The 20,340-nt window shown below is 42.5% G+C and overlaps 1 protein-coding gene across 4 annotated transcripts in view; it reads right to left on the minus strand.

Moving 5' to 3' along the window:
• SLC8A3 (solute carrier family 8 member A3) overlaps positions 1-20,340 on the minus strand; it is a 216,064-nt gene that overhangs the window by 59,050 nt on the left and 136,674 nt on the right. For 2 of the 4 annotated variants that reach the window (XM_072115583.1, XM_072115581.1), the window contains exon 3: positions 223-329. The exons of the other annotated variants lie outside the window; for them this stretch is intronic. In XM_072115583.1, coding sequence (XP_071971684.1) covers positions 223-329 — 107 coding nt within the window. The remainder of the gene's footprint in view (positions 1-222; positions 330-20,340) is intronic. 4 annotated transcript variants of the gene reach the window in all.

The following is a 20,340-nucleotide window of genomic DNA, read 5'->3' on the forward strand; positions in this document are numbered from 1 at the left end:
ATGTTAATTGTTAAGTAGAGCATAAAGGAATAGGTGAGGACAGCAGAGATTAATGTAGGGAGGGGTAACTTTTGGCAAACCACTTTTTGATGAGAGACTTCTTCCATGATGCCCTTGTTGGGCCAAAACTCCACCAACAACTGGAGCGCCAAGTTACCCGCCCCCCGAGGGTAGCAGAACTCCGGAGCAGAGGCTGTTAGTTTGACAAAGCTGCTACTACACCTTTCTGCAAACTCATGTCCACAACGTGTGGCGCCCTCAGTTCAATGTAGAAAGTCTTGTTTTTCTCATACTCCTCGTCATCAATTATTTTGATCTGAATTGTTTTGCTGTGGATGGAAAAATAATAGGTGTCAAAAGAAAAAGCAGAAGAAAAGAAAGAAAAGAAAATGTACGCTCCATTAGCTCATTGTCTTTAAAACAGCCATAAAGAGATTAAATGGGAAGCAGAGGTTGTGGTTATTGTCAGATGACTTAGTTATGACTTGGTTTAGTACAGCACCCATGTTACTCTACTCTCATCATTGGCTTTGTAAGAGTGTAGTGGGTAAAAGCACCAAGGAAGTAGATCTCTGTGATATTGTGCCATACATAGATACCATGTAACTGCAATAGAACAGAACTGTAAGGACCATTGTAAAGGCTCTACTTTATACATACTTCATTGTCTATATTAGACAGTCATAACATCTGCAGTCCACTAAACTGAACATAGGTGAGCATAGAAACCAAGTGATCCAACTTCGGTTCATGGTTTTGCGACCTTGTATTTCCAAAAAACTAATTCTATAGCAAGTTTTCTTCGAACAATGCACAGTTCCTTGTATTCACCCCTGGAAATGTAATGGTTAATTGACAACTGGGTGTTCTCATAGCCATGTTAAAAGTGCATATTGGGATGAATAACATAAAAGTTGGGTTTAAAGGGAGTGTTCCACCTCTACCAACTACTATAGTCTACTGGCAGATTGTTGTAGAAAAATGCACTGTGATTTCCAATATCATTTATTATTTCTGTCCGTTAAGTAATTTCCAAGATATTCCCATTTTTATTCGTATGCTTAAGAGGTAGTTGGTGCACTGGTCCATGTCCTTAAGTCCTAGAGCACAGCTATTCTGGTCTGGCCATTCATCTCATAAGACACATCTCCTGCTTATCTGATGGAGAATAAAGTAGTCTAAGTAGGAATAACAGTGCTCTGGGTGTTGAGGACAGACCCTGAGCGCACCAACTGCCTCATTAGCATATGGATTGAAATGGGAGTTTCTTAGAAATGGCAAAATAGAAAAAACAAGAGTGAATTTTGAAATCATAGTGCATTTATCAAGAATTGTTCTTTACAAGGGATATATTAACCAAAACGGACATGTCAAGAGAGGACACTTTGTAATGTCTACTCCAATATATACGAGCAGGTTACTTTTACTATTACCCAGTAACATTAGCTAATTCAGGCTAATTGAGAACATGCTAATTGACATGTAAAAGCCAATATCAGTCCTTGATTTTCTAATAATTGTTAACGTCCTTATAATGTAACAAGGTTAAACCATGGCTCAGAAGATATGGGTGTTTGAAGGCAGAAAGGAGGAGAAGCTGTAGGGAGACAGAGCTGACAGCTTGCAGAAGTACATGCACCCTCTGCATCTGTAGCTGAACCTGGAGAACGTGCACCACAATTCATGAAAATATTGGCAAATTTACAGTGTAATCTTGATCGTGTGTTTTGGCTGTAAGCTTCCTGTACAAACGGCAACTTATGGCCCCATTACTTTCTATTGGGTTGAATCGCAGTGCATGCATCGTGAACATGGTGACTACCTGCATAACAAAAGATAGGCAGGAATAGGAATTGCTCTATCTTTTGTGTTCCCTAGCTTTCCGCTTGCAAAATGCACATGTCTGTATAGATGAGGCCTTACAATATAAACTCTGTCCATGTGTTGGTTGGATTTACCGACCATAACAAGGATGGCTTAGTGGTTAGTACTTCAGCCTTGCAGCGCTGGGGTCCTGGGTTATAGTCCTATCCAGGTCAACATCTGCAAAGAGTTTGTATGTTCTCTCCATGTTTGCGTGGGTTTCCTCTGGGTCCTCCGGTTTCCTCCCACACTCCAAAGCATACTGGTAGGTTGATTAGATTGTGAGCCCCATGGCGACAGGGGCTGATTTGGCAAGTTCTGTGCAGCGCTGCGTAATCCGTGTGGGCACTATATAAATATCTTATTTAATTAACCCGGTACATCTGTTCTGAACTAAGATGCATTCAGTTCATCTATACTGGGCTGGGACTTCTAAATCCAGCACCTTCCACATGCCTGAGCCCTGGGAATCAGTGTAACAAGCTTGCCAACTTCATTGAATTACAACCAAATTTCCCTTGTATCGCACTATATTTCAAACAGATCGAGAGCCGCTACATAATCAATATTTTTGATTAATAGAAATAAACAGGGCGCTGGCGATGTATCCTGAATGAGACTCAAGTGTTACATAAGCCGGTCTACCCACTAGAATACCAATATTGTATTTCAAGGCGCCAGTCTCTTGACATCTCTGTTCTAATCTCACAGTTTCTCCGGGAGATAAGAGTCCTTCATATTTCATTATTCTTGTAATAGAGGAATCAAGAGACAGAGTTTATACAACATTTTGTAACTTTGTGTAATTAATTCAGACTTAACTGGTAAAACTTTCTGATGGCTGAGACATGACAATCTCTTTCAAGTCCTGGTATCTGAAATGCTTGACAGAGCTGTGACTTGCAGAAAATCAGGCACAACAATCAATCACATTCTGTATCTTTTCTATTGTTTAGGAATCAAAGCACTCCCTTTAGTCCTTCATCATTCCAATATATCTCTTTTTGACATTGGTTAAATATTAGTGGATAAAACACAGCAGCACATGAGGCTACACTGCACTTAAAGTGGCCAAATTCTGCAGGCATAACTAGGCTGAAGGACCATAGTACAAATCTCTCAGTTTTTGCATGGCTTTCCTCCGGGTCCTCCGGTTTCCTCCCACACTCCGAAACATACTGGTAGGTTGATTAGATTGTGAGCCCCATGGGGACAGGGACTGATTTGGCAAGCTCTGTGCAGCGCTGCGGAATATGTTGGTGTTTTATAAATAAAGGAATTATTATTATAGTAAATAAAATTATAATATTTAAAAAAAAACAATTATTTGGTGAACAATGCAACCATATAGTTAATCAATATTGGCCATTAAAGGTCTGCAACCTATAATGAGACAGGTATATACTTATCCCATTCACAGTGGTGTATTATTGTTTAGGGGACACACTCCTATGTGCTTACCAGTAGTTCTGGATAATGGGGTCTGTATTTTAATGCACACAGTACATCACTTATGAGTTTATTCTAGTGTTATTAACAAAAATACAGCATTTTACAGATATAATTCCAACCTGTCTCAATCAGTCCCTGTGTACACAATTTTGGTTGCCCCGGGATACGACCATAAATCTGAAGTCTAGGGTCGTACAGATTCTTTTCCTATCTGACGCTGCATGAGCTCCTGCCCCCACCTCTGCATTCCAAGATGAGCTCACACATACACAGAGACTTCCTGCTGGCAAACAGCAGCATGAGGAGACTTACTCTACAAGCTACAGGCAGAAAAGGTCTTTATCCAGGGGAGGGAGGCACAGCAGAGCTGACTGTGTAAACTAACTGAGTAAAATTATAAAGTAAGGGGCTAACAATGATCTTTATTGTGTTAACATCAGTAAAGGATTGAAATTTGAGAATGTTGTTATATGCACAAAACCCTTCAAGTTTAACTGCACCCTCAACTTCTCCCTCCTTACCCCTATCTTATTTCTGGTTTATACATTAAAGGGGTTATAACGAGTTTGCATGTTATCCTTTATCCACAGGATGGAGGATAACAATCTGACTGATGAGAGTCTAACAGAGTCTAACAGATCAGAATGGACCCGAGCAATCTGAAGAATGGGGGTTCTGGTCTCACTTATAGTGGAGCGGCAGGTCAAGCATGTATCCGGTCACTCCATAGAAGTATTGGAGTGTATATAGTATTACAGAATTTTTTATACAATAATACAATGTACAGGATTTACAGTGGAGAAATTTAAGGGTCTTTAAATGAACTGAAGAAGAGATTGAACACAGACATTTGAAGACAACCTAGAAACTTGTACGGCTACAACATAACGGCTCAGATTAGTCAGCAGAGTATTACAGTAAATGTGACATGAAATTGCCCAATCTCTGAGAATCTACATGGAAATGTCACAATTTTTCTAAAGAGAGTCGTTTGAAATTGTGTAGGCATCTCACTCCAAATGTCGTGGCGACTACATCAATAAATAAAAACACTTCTCCGTACAGCTTAGAACATGTAGTAGCTGGTAGTGGCGAATAAACCATCTATACATCAAGGAAAATGAACTCGTGAGGACAGCGGCACATCTGAGGCTACGCAATAAGTCCTCCTAGTCCTTTATAGAATATTTAGGATCAGTTGCATAAATCTTTAGGGAATATAAGAAACTTTGTAATCCATTTTGTCAGAGTAATACGCTATTTTTCCTCCACTTACAATGGATCTAATCATTTCTTCCGAATCTGCAAGAAATGTTGGGCTTGTTTTTCTGGAATCTTTTTGACTGCAGCAATTTGAAAAAGTTTCAGCCTCGAATTCTATTGCCGTACAGTAACACTCACAATTCAAGAACATACGTAAACAGTGAAATAAAATCCATTTAAGACACCAAATAACACAGCGGAGAGCACTGAGAACCTGGTGTGAGCCATTTCATTTCCCACCTAAGATAAAGATAAGGCACTTACCAACTGTGTTTCCTGATTCGGCTTCTAACTTTTCCCTTTCAACAGTCAGATAAAAGCTGCCCAAACTTTTATCCCCCTGATAACTATAAAGACAAGGGGTTCTCTTTATTCCAAAATAACCATTATTGTAATAGTGTAAAGAATATTACACACATACCATATATACTCGAGTATAAGCCGACCCAAGTATAAGTCGAGGCAACTAATTTTACCACAAAAACCTGGATAAAACCTATAAGCCGAGGGTAGGAAATGCATTGGTCACAGCCTCCCCAGTATATAGCTTGCTGGACCCTGCCCCATAGTATATAGCCTGCCAGCCCATGTATATAGCCAGCAGTGGAGGAAGCCAGAAAGGTGAGTTTTCATATATTTTTTTACTCGAGTATAAGCCGAGTTTGGGTTTTCAGCACATTTTTTTGTGCTTAAAAACTAGGCTTATACTCAAGTATATATGGTAAGTTAGAACTTATGCACTTTAACAAATTTTAGAGGATAGAAAGAAGAAAATACCTTTGTGCCCTCCCTTGTGACATTACCATAGTATAATGCCTCGTCAGTGCCCCCCCCCCCCAGACTTTATAAAGCCTACTTAAAGTGGGCGTCCAAGCTTCAGAAAATTATATTTCTGGTCGGGGGCTGTAAAACAAAAAAAACCTTATCCTTGCCTCCTCCAGTGCTCTCGTTGTGCCGCATCACCCGCCAGCCCCATGCCCGTTTGTTTACATAAGCTTGTGCTCCAATCCGACTACTTCTGCTTACCTGATACAGCACGGACACACAGCAGCAGACGGATGGGAGTGCCTGCCTCTGTATACTAACAGGGGCATGCCACTAACGGGCTGTGTCGATGGACAATGAGAACACCAGAAGTAAGAATTAGTTGTATTTTTTTACAACCCCTCCAGGTAGGGTATATAGGGGCACATTTACTAAGGGCTTTGCGCCACTTTGCGACTCAATTTAGTCAGACTGTGCCCGTTTTCCAATAGTAAAATGGCTTGCACAGGTATTTAAGTAGCAGGTGGACTGCGATTATGTTGCACGCAACCCTTTATTTGGTGCAGCCTCGCTGGCTTCCATGCAACACAATTTAAGGGGTGTGCCATCGGACGATCCAAATGATTCGGATTGAGCACGGGATTTAACTTTAAAATTGTGTCACAAGCCCAAGCACTTACATGCACCACTAAAAAGATGATGAACTCTGTCGGAACCTGAGCGGGGAAGCGACACATGCAGGATATTGGGCGCATGATCTTAGTGAATCGTGGCACAGTGCTTTGGAGTCGGTGAACTCCGGGGACGGGGGACGGAAATGTACCCCACAAACTTGTCCCCAGGAATGTCATTCAGGTTCCAAAAACTTAGAATGCTGAAAAAGGAATTTTTTAAATCTGCATAGCCTGAATACTGCCACTACTTTTTAAAACTTTATTTCTCATTACCTGGCTCCCTGCCAGCAGCATGTGGTGAGTCCTGGAGGGATGTTTGTCAGTGTCTTAGTCTACTCGGAGCAAGAAGTCTATTGTTTCATGTTTTCCCATAGTTTTAAACAGCATTTGCATCATGAGGAGGCCAATATAGGACATAAAGAAAGTGCTTTCCACCCCGGCCTATAGTATTATTATGCCTCCTTCAATGCCCTCACATGTACAATGATCCCTCAGTGTCCCATAAACAGTATAATACCCCAGATGGTTTTATATCCCTTTTTGTCTCTCTACACAGTATGATGTGTTTCTATAGTATAAAACCCCACATTGTCCTTCCCATACATTAAAATGCCCCAAATGACCCCCAGTCTAATCCTGCTTTCAGTTGCTTGGAGCAGCATGCACCTATTTACATGTGTTTTAGATATCTAATATAAACGAAGGGGATACCTATGACCTTTTTTATGGTTTCCAAATTCTGGAATTAGGGACAATTTTCTGTCAGAAATCTTCCTTGGCAGCAAAATATTGGGTGGGAACTTCTGGTCTTTGCACTGAGCTGAGTCAACTACATGCTGCTTCTAGTACCCATGATTCTTTGTATTCTCTCATGATGGAGCTTAACAGCAAATTCAATGCGTTTCCAATAAGTAAATCCACTGAGCTCAGCATAGTGTGCACATAAAGGATGTACTGTGTATATCGACTAACCTGGCAGCAATGAAATAGTTACATTTAGTGTAGTCTGTACAGTGCAGACACAGGGTTATCAGCTTCCCTGCATTGAAGATAGTGTCCAAAGAGCAGAAGTTTGGGGGATTAAAGAGTTTACAATGAAGCTTGAGGTGTGGAAAGTGACAGAGAAAGTTATGCAGAAGAATAGACTGGGATGGGGTGCTGATGAGGAATAGGGGAGCACTTCTACCTCACTAATATTTGCAGGAGATTTCAGCATTCCCACATCATATGACCTCCCCTAATTTTATAATAATAATAATTCCTTTATTTATATAGCACACAGATTACACAGCGCTGCACAGAACTTTCCAAATCGATTCCTGTTCTCACGGGGCTCACAATCTAATCAACCTACCAGTATGTTTTGGAGTGTGGGAGGAAACCAGAAAGACCCAAAGGAAAACCACCCAAACACGGAGAGAACGTACAAACTCTTTGCAGATGTTGACCCTGGGACTTGAACCCAGGTCCCCAGCGCTGCAAGGCTGTAAAGCTACCAACTGAGCCACTGTGCTTCCCCACGTTCTAGAGTGAGTAGCAGCCTCTCCCATCAGCAATTAGAATTTCTTGTCTAAACAAACTAAGGTCTCACAAAGATAAGAACAAACATAGAAGACAACAACTGCAGAGATAGGTTAAACTGAGGATAGCAAAGAACCTGCTGGACAAAGGTAATGAAAGTAATAAGCAAAGTTGTCCTCCATCCCAAGAGCTATTGATTTGTGCAGCCTCTCTGACAACTTCAAGTTATGGGCTCAACCCCCAGTTCATAATGGAATTGCTGTTATTACATAAGTCATGATGGAAAAGACTAATGTACATATTAATTGATTCTGAGGAATTTTCCTAATGGGTTCATCAAGTTTCCAGTCATTTAATTTTACAAGAAAGAATATCAAAGCAAAACACAATACTCCATGTCAGGGAGCAATAGAAACAGGACAGACCCAGACATCAGTATGGACATAGTAAAACACACAGTACTTATATGTTCCTCTATATTAGCCTAAGGAAAAGCAGCGTAGGGAAGGGTTGGCCTTGTGCATAAACCAACGCGCCCTACGGCTTTTCCTTTTTGCAATTTAGAATTGAGTAAGACAGAAGAGAAAATAGAAATCATCCATCATTACAAACTCTAGGAGCAATGTAAAAAATGATTATCTGGAGCAAATGTCCTAATCCTCCAGAGAGATGTGATCCACTAAACGCAATTTCTTCTAAGGCTACATTCACACGAACATGTGAGGGGCGTATGTACGGCCACAAGCTGTAGCCACACAGAACCGTTCCGTAGCCCCAAAAAGATAGAGCATGATCTATCTGCGGTTATTTACGGTTGTGTGGCATTATTTTCAATGTAGAGGGTAGGGGTCACCTCTCCTTCTCTCCGGTACGGCCCACATACTAGGGCATACGTTTGTGTAAATGTAGCCAAAACAGATTGGAAATACTCTTGCAGGTGCCCAGCTGGTCAGCTTCATTGTAAACTCTTTAATTCCCCAAGCTTCTGCTCTTTGGACACTATCTTCAATGCAGGGAAGCTGAGCTGATGTGATCCACTAAACACAACTCCTTCTAAGGCTACATTCGCATGAACATGTGTGGGACGTATGTTTGGCCTCAAGCTTGACATAGAGGGCAATAAAAAGATAGAGCTTGCTCTATCTTTGGCTGTGTTTATGGTCCAGCGGCATTATTTTCAATGGAGAGGGGAGGGGTCACCGTAACGGCACCTATACAATGACCTTAAAAGTCAATCTTGAAGTGAGTTTACAGTTTACTGCGACAATAATTTGTGTGCGGGGAGGTTGTGTTATAAAGCCTCAGAGATCCGCGCCCTGCAAGGGTATAAATAGATCTGGGTATAAGGAACACACACACACCTTACGTTTTATAAAGGATAATAAGAAAAGTCTTCAATGGTATAACCATACAGTCCTTGACAAGGCAGAATTATTTCAATAAAACCTGAAGCTTTCATTCTCAAGTAGTTCAAGTTCAAATGAAACGACTTCTCCAATTGAGGAAACTAGACAAAGCTGAACATGAAAGAGGGCACTGGTGTCTTTAAGAGACGCAGACAGCCATTGTACCAGATTTTACTGCCTCGTAATGTGACTCTAAAATCAGCAAAAGAAAGAAAAAAATCGCACTTTGTAAGGTTTCAAAAGGCAACAGACAGCTCGATCCGTGAAAAACTCCCTTGGAGGTGAGATAGCTGCCAGTCTATGTAAATTTGGGCTAATAACTGTATGCACTTGTACGGCACAGATCCGAAACTTAGGAGATGGTGAGGTTATGATCTAGGCTGAGCTGCACTGCCTATGGGAGCGAGCACGGGGAAGCAGGACGCCTGCATGAGAATCCATTCAATTGGAAATGACCCGAAGCTTCCAAGATAACAATCTGCCATTTTCCTTTCCACTTCAATCCACTCTGTCTACAATTTTCTGCATTCACAGCCTAATCCTTCCAGCCATCTACCGTGGCTCTAGGCTTTTAGCCGAAAGCATGGGGATTTGAAATCTATATTTAGAGTTATTTTCTGTGGAAATCCTGTGTTACTATGGTGATGATAGGGAGGAAACGAATGGCAGGGGGAAAGGCGTAGAAGGCAAGTTGTGATAATAATACGTAGCAGGCTATTCCTTGCGGAGGGGTTTTGATCTGAGACTGTAACATGGGACAGAGTCTCTGCAGCTATGTGCACTAGAGTGAACCCCAGGCACTGGCATGTGTCATATTTAGGAACGCAGTCATATAGGCGGAAGGAAGAAGGAATGGAAACACAAAATGCAAGAGCGGGAAAAGGGGCTGTGTCACTGGAGACCAACCCTTGGGGCAAACAGCTGATTGCCCCGGGTCCTCCTCTCAGCAACCACAATAAAAAGCAGTGGCTGGGGCAGTCTGAGGGCAGGAACAAGTGTGATTGGATGGCAACTATTCATATGAATGTCCATTACAACTCTAATCTCCATTTTGTGTTGGGGTTTCCTTACTTTGTGACATCTACATTGTGGTTTTAGAACCAAGGACTGGAGGTGCACACACATTTTTCTCGGTTTATGCCAGGGTCAGTGCCAGCACGGGGCATACCCTGCCAGAAGGGGCCCCCATAAGGCTGTACATAAAGAATCCATGGGTATGAGGGGGGATGTGTCTAATGAAACCATAGGGTGTGATGGGGGGGCTTTAAATAAACTAACCGTGAGGGAGCTGTATATAAAATAACCATGTGTGGCTGTTTGGGATGATAAACTAGAGAATATTTTAGGGAACAGGAGACTGTTTTAGTATCTGAATTTTTAATGCCGCAATGTGAGTTCACTGCCAAGGGGCCCACTGAGGCTCTGTCGACCAGGGCCCTACTGAAACCGACCCTTTTTTACATACCAACCCCTAACTCTTTGTCTACTAACTAATTACTAACCCGTATACTATCGAATACATGCATTCATGCTTTCATATCCTTATAATACACCCAATCATTCAGCCCCTCATTATATTACCCTCTTTCCTTCAGTAGCTCCTTAATAATGCCCTATTTCCTGCAGCCCCTTCCTTATAATGCCTCCTTTCCGAAATTCAACCCTTTATTATGCTCCATATCCTGCAGCCCCCTATTATTCAGCAGCCCCTCTTTTAATGCTCTTTTTCCTGCCGCAACCCCACTTATAATTCCCCCTATCCTACAGCGTTCCCACCTATAATGCCCTCTATCTTGCAGCTCCCTTTCCTGCAGCAGCACACTTCTATTTTCCTCTATCCTGCAGAAGACCCCCTTATGATGCTTCCTTTTAAGCAGCATCCCACCTTATATTGCCGCCTTGTCATGCAGCATTTACCCTTATAATGTATATCCGGTAGCATCCCCCTTCACAATGCCCCCATGTCTGTAAAATACCCTTTATAATGCTCCATATCCTGCAGCAGCCCCTCTTATAATGCCCTGTATCCTGCAGCAGCCCCTCTTCCAATGCTCCGTCTCCTGCAGAAGCCCCTCTTACAATGCCCTTTTTCCTGCAGAAGACCCCTTATAATGCCCCCAATCATAGAGAATCCCCAGGTATAATGCTCCCTACCCCGCAGCAGTCTTTTTTTTTCTGCAGCAGCCGCCCTTATGATATTCCCTTTTTGACAAAACTGCAACGTGAAAACCCTTCTTTTGTCCTGCCAACTGCAATCATATATTATCAGATTTGCAGGGTTTGTCTCATGAGCTGCGGACCATCGTTTAAAGGGAACCAGTCATCAGCAATTGACCTAATAAACCACTAACAGCGTCAAAAAGTGTAACACCTTCTAGTTATTGTTTCTTTCAAGGTTCAGTGTGATGGCATTTTCGTGAAAATCAACTTTGAAGTGAGATGTAAATTGATTGTAAATTGATTGATTGTAAATTGATTGACTTAAAGTCAAGGAGGTGGCAAAGTTAACACTGAAGTCAAGGTGGGGAGCTCTGAATGCCTCTTCCTCTGTGACTGACATCATGCATCGGACTTCAGGGCATGAGGTTAGTGATGTCTCTGGATGCAGGACCATCATTCACAGTGAAAAGGGCTTTCTGAGGAAGAGAGAGCTTGACTTCAGAGTTAAAAATTTCCGCCTCCGTGACTTTATACAACCAATATACATCTCACTTCAAAGTTGATTTTCTGGATGATACCATCACGCTGGGTCATGAAAGAAACATGACCTGGAAGGTGTTAATTTACCTGGCAACAGTGGTAGTGGTTTATTAGCTAAATTTCCACTGACAGGTTCCTTTTAAAAAGATTTGGGCTTCCATAACTTGTGTGATATTATGTGAACCTCGCTGAGCTTCTGAGGTGTTTATAGGTAGTGAACTAATAACGGAGAAAATGCTCCGGTCCCACAATCCAGTCTTGTGGGAAAAACTCTTTCATGTTCAAATGTTAAGAGGTTTCCTTCACGTCTTGTGGTTTCCCAAACATGTATAACCTGCAAAAGGTCTGCCCCACAGCTGTAGCTCACCTCACACATCGTTCACATATTTATGACTCGGAAACAGGAATTATGAGAGATAGTACGTCTTTCCCCAAATATGTCCTTCCCCAAAAATGGAGACCACCATTCATCTCTTTTACTACAGAAAACTGCTCTGTTTAATACTCTTCATACCCCAGCATACAGCAGTAGCAACCCTCCACAGTATAGCGCAGACACCATTATGCAAAGGATAGGGGAGAACAATTTAATTGGTGGGGGTCCGACTGCTGGGGCCATCACAGATCAAGAGAACTTTGGTCCTGTTCTTACTAACTATAATGAACCGGCAGGTCAGTACAGCACTTGACCATCCCCCAGCAGTCGTTCATGTCCCAGCAGTCGGACCCCCACTTGGCATTTTGAAGAAAATGTATCATCAAAAAATCTCACCAAATTTTTTTTTAAATTGTGAATATTGACATGTGAAATGTTTATTTAATTATTGTTCGAGGCATTCTTTAGTCTTGAGTCTTATTATAATATATTTTTTATATTTCCCATTGTTGCCCACCAGAGGGAGCTCTAGCTGTGTCAATGCATACAGAATACAGCCCATAGGAGCAGGAGTCTCCACTACTTAGGGCTCTTTCAGAATGGGGTTGTTTTTCATATGTGTGGCTAAGTGATTTTCACAGATGCATTAGTAAGCCATTGTTTTCACATTTCAGTTGTTTTCCATTAATCTATTGTCCATGAAAAAAAAAGATGACTGGTCCATTTTTTTAATTGATGATACTGGAGCACCAGGTGTTAAAAAAAGTGGAACGACAGAAGTAATGGACATGCACAAAAATGGAAGCGGAGAGCGGCACGGTGGCTGAGTGGGTAGCACTTCTGCCTTACAGCACTGGAGTCCTGGGTTCAAGTTCTACCCAGGTCAACATCTGCAAAGAGTTTGTATGTTCTCTCCGTGTTTGCGTGGGTTTCCTCCGGGTACTCTGGTTTCCTCCCACACTCCAAAAACATACTGTTAGGTTTTTTAGATTGTGAACCCCATGGGGACAGGGACCAATTTGACATGCTTTGTGCAGTGCTGCGTAATCTGTGTGCGCTATATAAATAAAGAATTATTATTATCATAATTAGAAACAGTATACAGATAAAGCTCCCTCTAGTGGCCAGCAGCTGTATAATAAATGATGCTAAAATATTTAATATTTCTCAAATGGAAAAAAAGCTACAAATGTGCGAAAAACCTGAAATTAACAGTAATTTTTATCAATATTGCTTTTTATATTATTTTGTTGACATATTTCCTAAAATCTGATTAGATAATCTGACAGTTTTAATATATATTTCCCTGTGTTTTAATGGTGTTAAAAAGAACTGAAAAAAAAATTCTGCTTTCCTTTTTTCTTATTGACCTTTTGTCAGAATGTACTGCCCCCCACTAGTTATAATATAGATACTGTATTATAGACGTTATTCAGTGACCTGTACCCGGTGGCTGTACCCCTAGGGCAGCTACTGACCCAGCGGCATGTGTGGGCTTTATGACATTAAGAGGTGACAATCTCCAGCTCTTTAGATGCTGGGCTACGCACTGATGCCCATTTCCAATACAACGACTAACAGCTGCACTAAATGTCCAATTCTTGGTGACATTTGAATATTTAAAGTTCATGTCTCCGAAAATAAATCAAACTAAAGCAGGCAGATGTGTGCAAGTGCTGGGAAAATCTACGCAGCGTTTTAGAGTCTATTTTACAAAATGTAATGTCAGACTTCAAAATTTTAAAAGGCTTTGAGAATTTATTCTGTACAAGGCTATAAGACCAGGGACACACGTAGCAAAATCACCGTAAGTTACATGCAGCGTCTTCCTCTGAATTCTAAAAATGTGGCGTACAAGCCCAGAAATAAGGTGAATTCCAGGCGAATGGCCAGAAACTGTGTTTATTCCACCACTATGCTATCTCCTTGCCAAGTGGGCGCGGAGGGGTGGGAAGGTGGGTGCAGCTGGTTGTGGAATGGGCCAGTAGAGGGGTCGGGGCACCATCATATGCTGATGATAAATGTGCCCCCTAGATCCAGGCACTGTGATTGTGGTAATCGTGTTATATTTGTTATCCATGGCCTCCTTTCTTCTAAAATCAACTTTGAAAATTATGCTAATTTGGGTCCATTGCTAATTGGGCAGTCTCCATGCAGTAGCTTCACAGGATGTTATAGTGTGCAGGAGCATGTCTTTCCATCACTCCTGCTCCTAAAGAACTCCCCTCTTCCTTTGCCTTCTGTAATCTAACAGCAGCAGAGGAAGTTTCAGAACACAGTGGGAGGGTAAAGTGCTCCTGCAATTGGCAGAGTTACCGGAGACCCTCTGTGCTGCAGATGCATAGGCTGTGCAAGGGAACTTCCCCCTGCCACTGTGTACTGAAACTTCCTCTGCTGCAGTGACATTACATCGGCAGAGGGAGGGGAAAGTGCTGAGGGAGCAGAGGGGGAACAGTGTAACAGCCTGTGAAACTATTATTGCGTTTGTGTTGAAATGCAGATACCAGACACAGCCCATGGTCGAGACTCTCTGGAAAATGATCCAATCCCTTTAAATTCTAAGCCTACTGATATGTAAACACTTCTGAATTATAATGTGTTAAAGTTCAACCAAGGTTGACTTATCCTTTGGGCATAAAAGGAACAAAAGACAAGTCTTCACTCAGCAAAAGCAGTAATTTTGGATGTTGAAGGAAGCAATGAATTACAGGACTACAGGCAATGCACTTGTTCTATATGTGCCGATCCTCTAGGCTTCTGTGAGAGGTTGCCTCCTCTTAGTGACATGATTCTTGAAATTACAATCATTTTCTAAAAATACCAGCTTGTAGCAGCGATAACTCCCATGCTGGGGAAATGCTAATTTCCTCATCTCCCCATAGCAACATCACTTTGTATTTAAAAGGATTCTAGAATGAAATCCAAGCGTCACCTTCATTTATATCGGAGTCAGTCCTTTTTTTACTTCTCATTTTTCATACAAGCTAATTTTGGTAATTTTTGTAATGGAAAAACTGTCTTTCCTGTTCTTGTAAATTTCCTTCTTCCGTCTAATTAGCGGGACGGAGCTGTGTGACTGTGAATCCCACAGAACAGGTAGCCGCATTATTACTAATTAGAGGATTGTTTGCTTGTCTCCTAGGTAACCTGGACCAGGAGGAGAGGACAAAACAGCCGATTACACTGCAGGTGGAATTGGATTAATTGCCCATAAAATCATTGTCAAACGTTGTCAGTCAGTTGTCATGATATGTTCGAGAGAAGCCAGGCAATACAGAGATTTAGGTTATTTTTACATTGTACCCCTCTCCCATACATTGAAGGGGACATGTCATCAGGATTTTACATTTTCAGCTAGTCAAATATTTTCTTAGCCTTTTTAACTGCTTGACGACGCAGGACGAAATAGATTGTCCTAATTAGTGGCCGTTGCTGGATTTGGACCAACTATTTCGTCCTTCTGATTGTGATGGAACTTCCAGTGTGCTAGCGCGATCCACAGAAGAAGACTGGCCATTACATTAAGCCTAGACAAGTGATGGAGAACTTTTTAGAGAAAGAGTGCCAACACTTCAATCAAAACCCACTTATGTATCGCAGAGTGCCAACATTGCAATTTAAGCTGCTCTGTTGTAGTTTTCAATCGTATCGGCATCCTGAGAACACCAATACAGTAGAAAGAAGCAGGACAAAATTCAGGGTCCCCTGAAAATAAAGAATTGTTGGGCCTGGAGTGGGAGCTACAATGATAATCTAGGTCTGTGCACAGCTTCCCACTCCTCCTGTAGTCCCAGGCAGCACTGTCACTTTAACATAGCACTGAGCGCAGCAAGTCCTGGTCTACCTGGGACTCCTTGAAGATACCTTGAGTCCTCTCTGGTGATGGCCTGGGTTCCCACAGGAAGGGCTCTGAGTGCCACCTCTGGCACTAGTGCCATAGGTTCCCCACCACTGGCCTAGACCCTGCTGTGTCTGCCCAGTAGGGAAATCTCTCCTTGTCGGGCAGTTTAACCCCTTAACTGCCGAGATCAAGAACAATTGCGGCCTCTAATGAGAGAGGCAGAGGAAACAGGGTTCCTTCTGACACTCCTCCGGCCACTTGCAACGCAACTGAGGGGTGCTGGGGGGTTGCCATCGCAGCCCGGAGGTCAAATGAAGACCTCTGTGTTTGCCATGTGTCTGCGTTTGCTGTGTTTGCCTATTACGCCCAGTCCAGGACTGGGTCTAATGGGCAAACTGTCAGTAAAACACTGACAGATACAATACATTGCAGTACAGAAGTACTATCTCCTGTTGGAGAGAGTAAAATATTGGCCTCGGTGTATGCCAATGTCGGGGCTCTGATGTTCTGGGGAAAACATCCTGGATTTGGCATTGTGATTTTTCTAGCAACAATAAGACAATAAGACACTGCATACTGACACAATACACAGCGATTCTGCTGAATGCACAGAGAAGATGAACTTTAAGTGCTGACAGGATATACCCTTCGGAACACAAAGACCACGGGGCAGGTTATTACAGTATAGTACATTCACTCATTTGACAAGTCTGGCAATGAAATCAGCACCATTTGCAGACATCAAGGTGTCCACCTCAGCTAAACTCTGACACAATCCCTCTGTGGCTAATTCTAACAAGCATTTGCTGCTGTATTGAATGCCAAAAACAGCTTTAGGGATTGCCTGTCATAATATATAAGAAATGAGAGCTATAATAGGGATTGTTACTTAAGGCTGGCTTAAAGGATATGTCCAATTTTGCATATCCATTTACATATAAAATGGAAGTTGAAATTGCCACGGCTAAAATGAATTAGGAATAAAAGTGATGCCACTATTAGTGGCATGTTACTGTGGTGGGCTTAATTGGATGGGGCTGACTTCAGATATGGCTTATATAACCTATTTTTTCCAACTGAATAGACTGAATATTACTACCTATTTAACTCTTCTGAAGAAGCATAGGTAACAGCCAATCTGATTGGAGAACATGCAGTCCTAGTTACAGACCTCTCCGACCATTGTGACCTCTGGTAAAGCGCAGGTTGCATTGGTCAACTGTAAGGTCTCTGCACTGAAGCTTTGTTGTTAATACTTATTTCCATGTCAACCCAAAATGTTTAAAATCCAATTGTCACAGGGAACATAAAATAACTTGGCTAGAGCAACTCAATGGGGGGTCATTTACTAAGGGCCCGGTTCGCGTTTTCCCGATGCGTTACCCGAATATTTCCGATTTGCGCCGATTTCCCCTGAATTGCCCCAGGATTTTGGCGCATGCGATCGGATTGTGGCGCATTGGCGCCGGCATGCACGCGACGGAAATCGGGGGGTGTGGCCGAACGTAAACCCGACGGATTCGTAAAAACTGCCGCATTTAAAAAAAATGTGTCGCAAAAATTGCACTTACCTTCACTCAGTCCGGCTCGATGTATTCCAGTGCGTTCCGATGCTCTGCAGCGCAGCAGCACCACCTGGTGGACGGCGGAGGAACTACCTTAGTGAATCCCGGCCGGACCCGAATCCAGCGCAGAGAACGCGCCGCTGTATCGCGAATGGGCCAGGTAAGTAAATCTGCACCAATATATCTCTTCCACCTTGCATACAATTTCAACTAAAGAAGAAACCTAAAGAATCTATCTTCCACACAGCAGCATGTGTGATTGGACTCAAATCAGATTTTTGTACCATTGCAGCCATAGAAAGGCTAGGGTGTTTTTTTAATCATAGTTTTTAATGAAGTATTTATTTTGGGTGTGTTAATCTGCATGGAAGGTTCATTTTAAACAGGCTCCAGACCACACCAGACCAAAAAGATAAACCTCATCATGGACACACCAGTACTCATCGCTCTTTTTTTCTGAATGCCGAGGCCAATGGCAGTAAATTGCCTCCAGGAGTGAAGAGGAGGGCAAAAAGATGGCAGAGATGAGTGTAATTTCAAAAAGATGCCACAGAGATCTGATGTCTTTTCCAGTAGAGTAGGCAACTATCAATAAGTGTGCTAAACAAATAGGAGGTCCTGGAATGATTTATGAGATTTAACCAAGTCACATCACAGGTTATTTTTCATTGTGAGTTGTAATGGCAGCTACATTGATGTTGCAGATTTATGCATGAAACCTATGCATCTCTATTGATAACCTGTGGCGATTCCTGATGGAATGCTGCAACACAAGTTACTCCATTTCAGACAGTTTGTGTATTTCTGATTTTCACAAAAAAACAGCCATTGTCCCATAAGAGTGGTCAACAAGAAGCCCCCCCCCCCCCCCGCACCCACACACCCACACACCTTCACCCTTGGGAAACCGCTTCATCATGGGTCTATTTGGAAAAAAAATTTTGGAATAGACACATGATGCACCGGTTCCCCAATGGTGTGTGTGGGGGGGGGGGGGGCGGAGTGAGGCGCTTCCAGCTGGCCACTCCCATGGGACACAGGACACTGCTCAGGGAAAAAAGTAAACTTTCAGATAATTTTTCTTTTTATAGGAAAAACCCAGTTTGATTATTAAAATAATGTAAACACTATTCTCTATGGGGACATGGCAGAGCCAGAAAAAGGGCTCCTGGTGACAGGTTCCCTTTAATGAAGCATTTTTATCATATAGAAAGTAGTACCAGTCATACAATACACCTTATCCACAAAACTATACCCAATGCACAGCATTTGTAGGCTCCAAGCATTAGTTTCTTAATAGCAGTTGTGCTTTAACAAGTGTAAATTAAGTCCTCGGAGCTGTCATTTATGCCCACACGGTGATTTGGCCAAACATCTTCACAGCGTCAATTCTAGACCATTATATTAGTAAGCAGGAGGCTGCTCTCTTGTGTGTGATTCACTGCTATAACCATCATATTAAATGTAGAAGCAAACGAAAGACCATCTGTTAAACCCATAGGGATTTCTTCAGGCCTTTCAAAAGAAACCAGATCTGCAGATCCAGAACTTGCACACAGAGCTCCTTCTGACAGCTCTTTCCTTGTGGGTCTACATCCAACTCAATACTCTTAAGCAAATAGGTTAATATTTGTAAAACTGTCAATTTATTATTAGACTGTATTCAAAACAATAAAATCTGTACCTCTTCTTCATCCTGGATTTACCAGGACATTTCCAGAATCGGGACGGTATGTTTTACAATCAAATCTATCTGCTTCTTCCAGATAGTGTTGAGTGAAATGGTGAAGCAGGGAGCTGTTGGCCTCTGCCACTGCTGTGTGTGGCTGGTGCTGCTAGTCTCAAGTGATGACATCATCAAACATGGCCGCACAGCAGAGGCTGAAAAGAAAGAATACTGCTGCAGGGAATCTGGGAAAGGTAAGTGTATATATACACTCACCGGCCACTTTATTAGGTGCACCATGCTAGTAATGGGTTGGACCCCCTTTTGCCTTCAGAACTGCCTCAATTCTTCGTGGCATAGATTCAACAAGGTGCTGGAAGTATTCCTCAGAGATTTTGGTCCATATTGACATGATGGTATCACACAGTTGCCGCAGATTTGTCGGCTGCACATCCATGATGCGAATCTCCCGTTCCACCACATCCCAAAGATGCTCTATTGGATTGAGATCTGGTGACTGTGGAGGCCATTTGAGTACAGTGACCTCATTGTCATGTTCAAGAAACCAGTCTGAGATGATTCCAGCTTTATGACATGGCGCATTATCCTGCTGAAAGTAGCCATCAGATGTTGGGTACATTGTGGTCATAAAGGGATGGACATGGTCAGCAACAATACTCAGGTAGGCTGTGGCGTTGCAACGATGCTCAATTGGTACCAAGGGGCCCAAAGACTGCCAAGAAAATATTCCCCACACCATGACACCACCACCAGCCTGAACCGTTGATACAAGGCAGGATGGATCCATGCTTTCATGTTGTTGACGCCAAATTCTGACCCTACCATCCGAATGTCGCAGCAGAAATCGAGACTCATCAGACCAGGAAACATTTTTCCAATCTTCTACTGTCCAATTTCGATGAGCTTGTGCAAATTGTAGCCTCAGTTTCCTGTTCTTAGCTGAAAGGAGTGGCACCCAGTGTGGTCTACTGCTGCTGTAGCCCATCTGCCTCAAAGTTCGACGTACTGTGCGTTCAGAGATGCTCTTCTGCCTACCTTGGTTGTAACGGGTGGCGATTTGAGTCACTGTTGCCTTTCTATCAGCTCAAACCAGTCTGCCCATTCTCCTCTGACCTCTGACATCAACAAGGCATTTCCGCCCACAGAACTGCCGCTCACTAGATGTTTTTTCTTTTTCGGACCATTCTCTGTAAACCCTAGAGATGGTTGTGTGTGAAAATCCCAGTA

This window comes from Engystomops pustulosus, chromosome 7 (assembly GCF_040894005.1).
Source record: "Engystomops pustulosus chromosome 7, aEngPut4.maternal, whole genome shotgun sequence".
Lineage (NCBI taxonomy): Eukaryota > Metazoa > Chordata > Amphibia > Anura > Leptodactylidae > Engystomops > Engystomops pustulosus.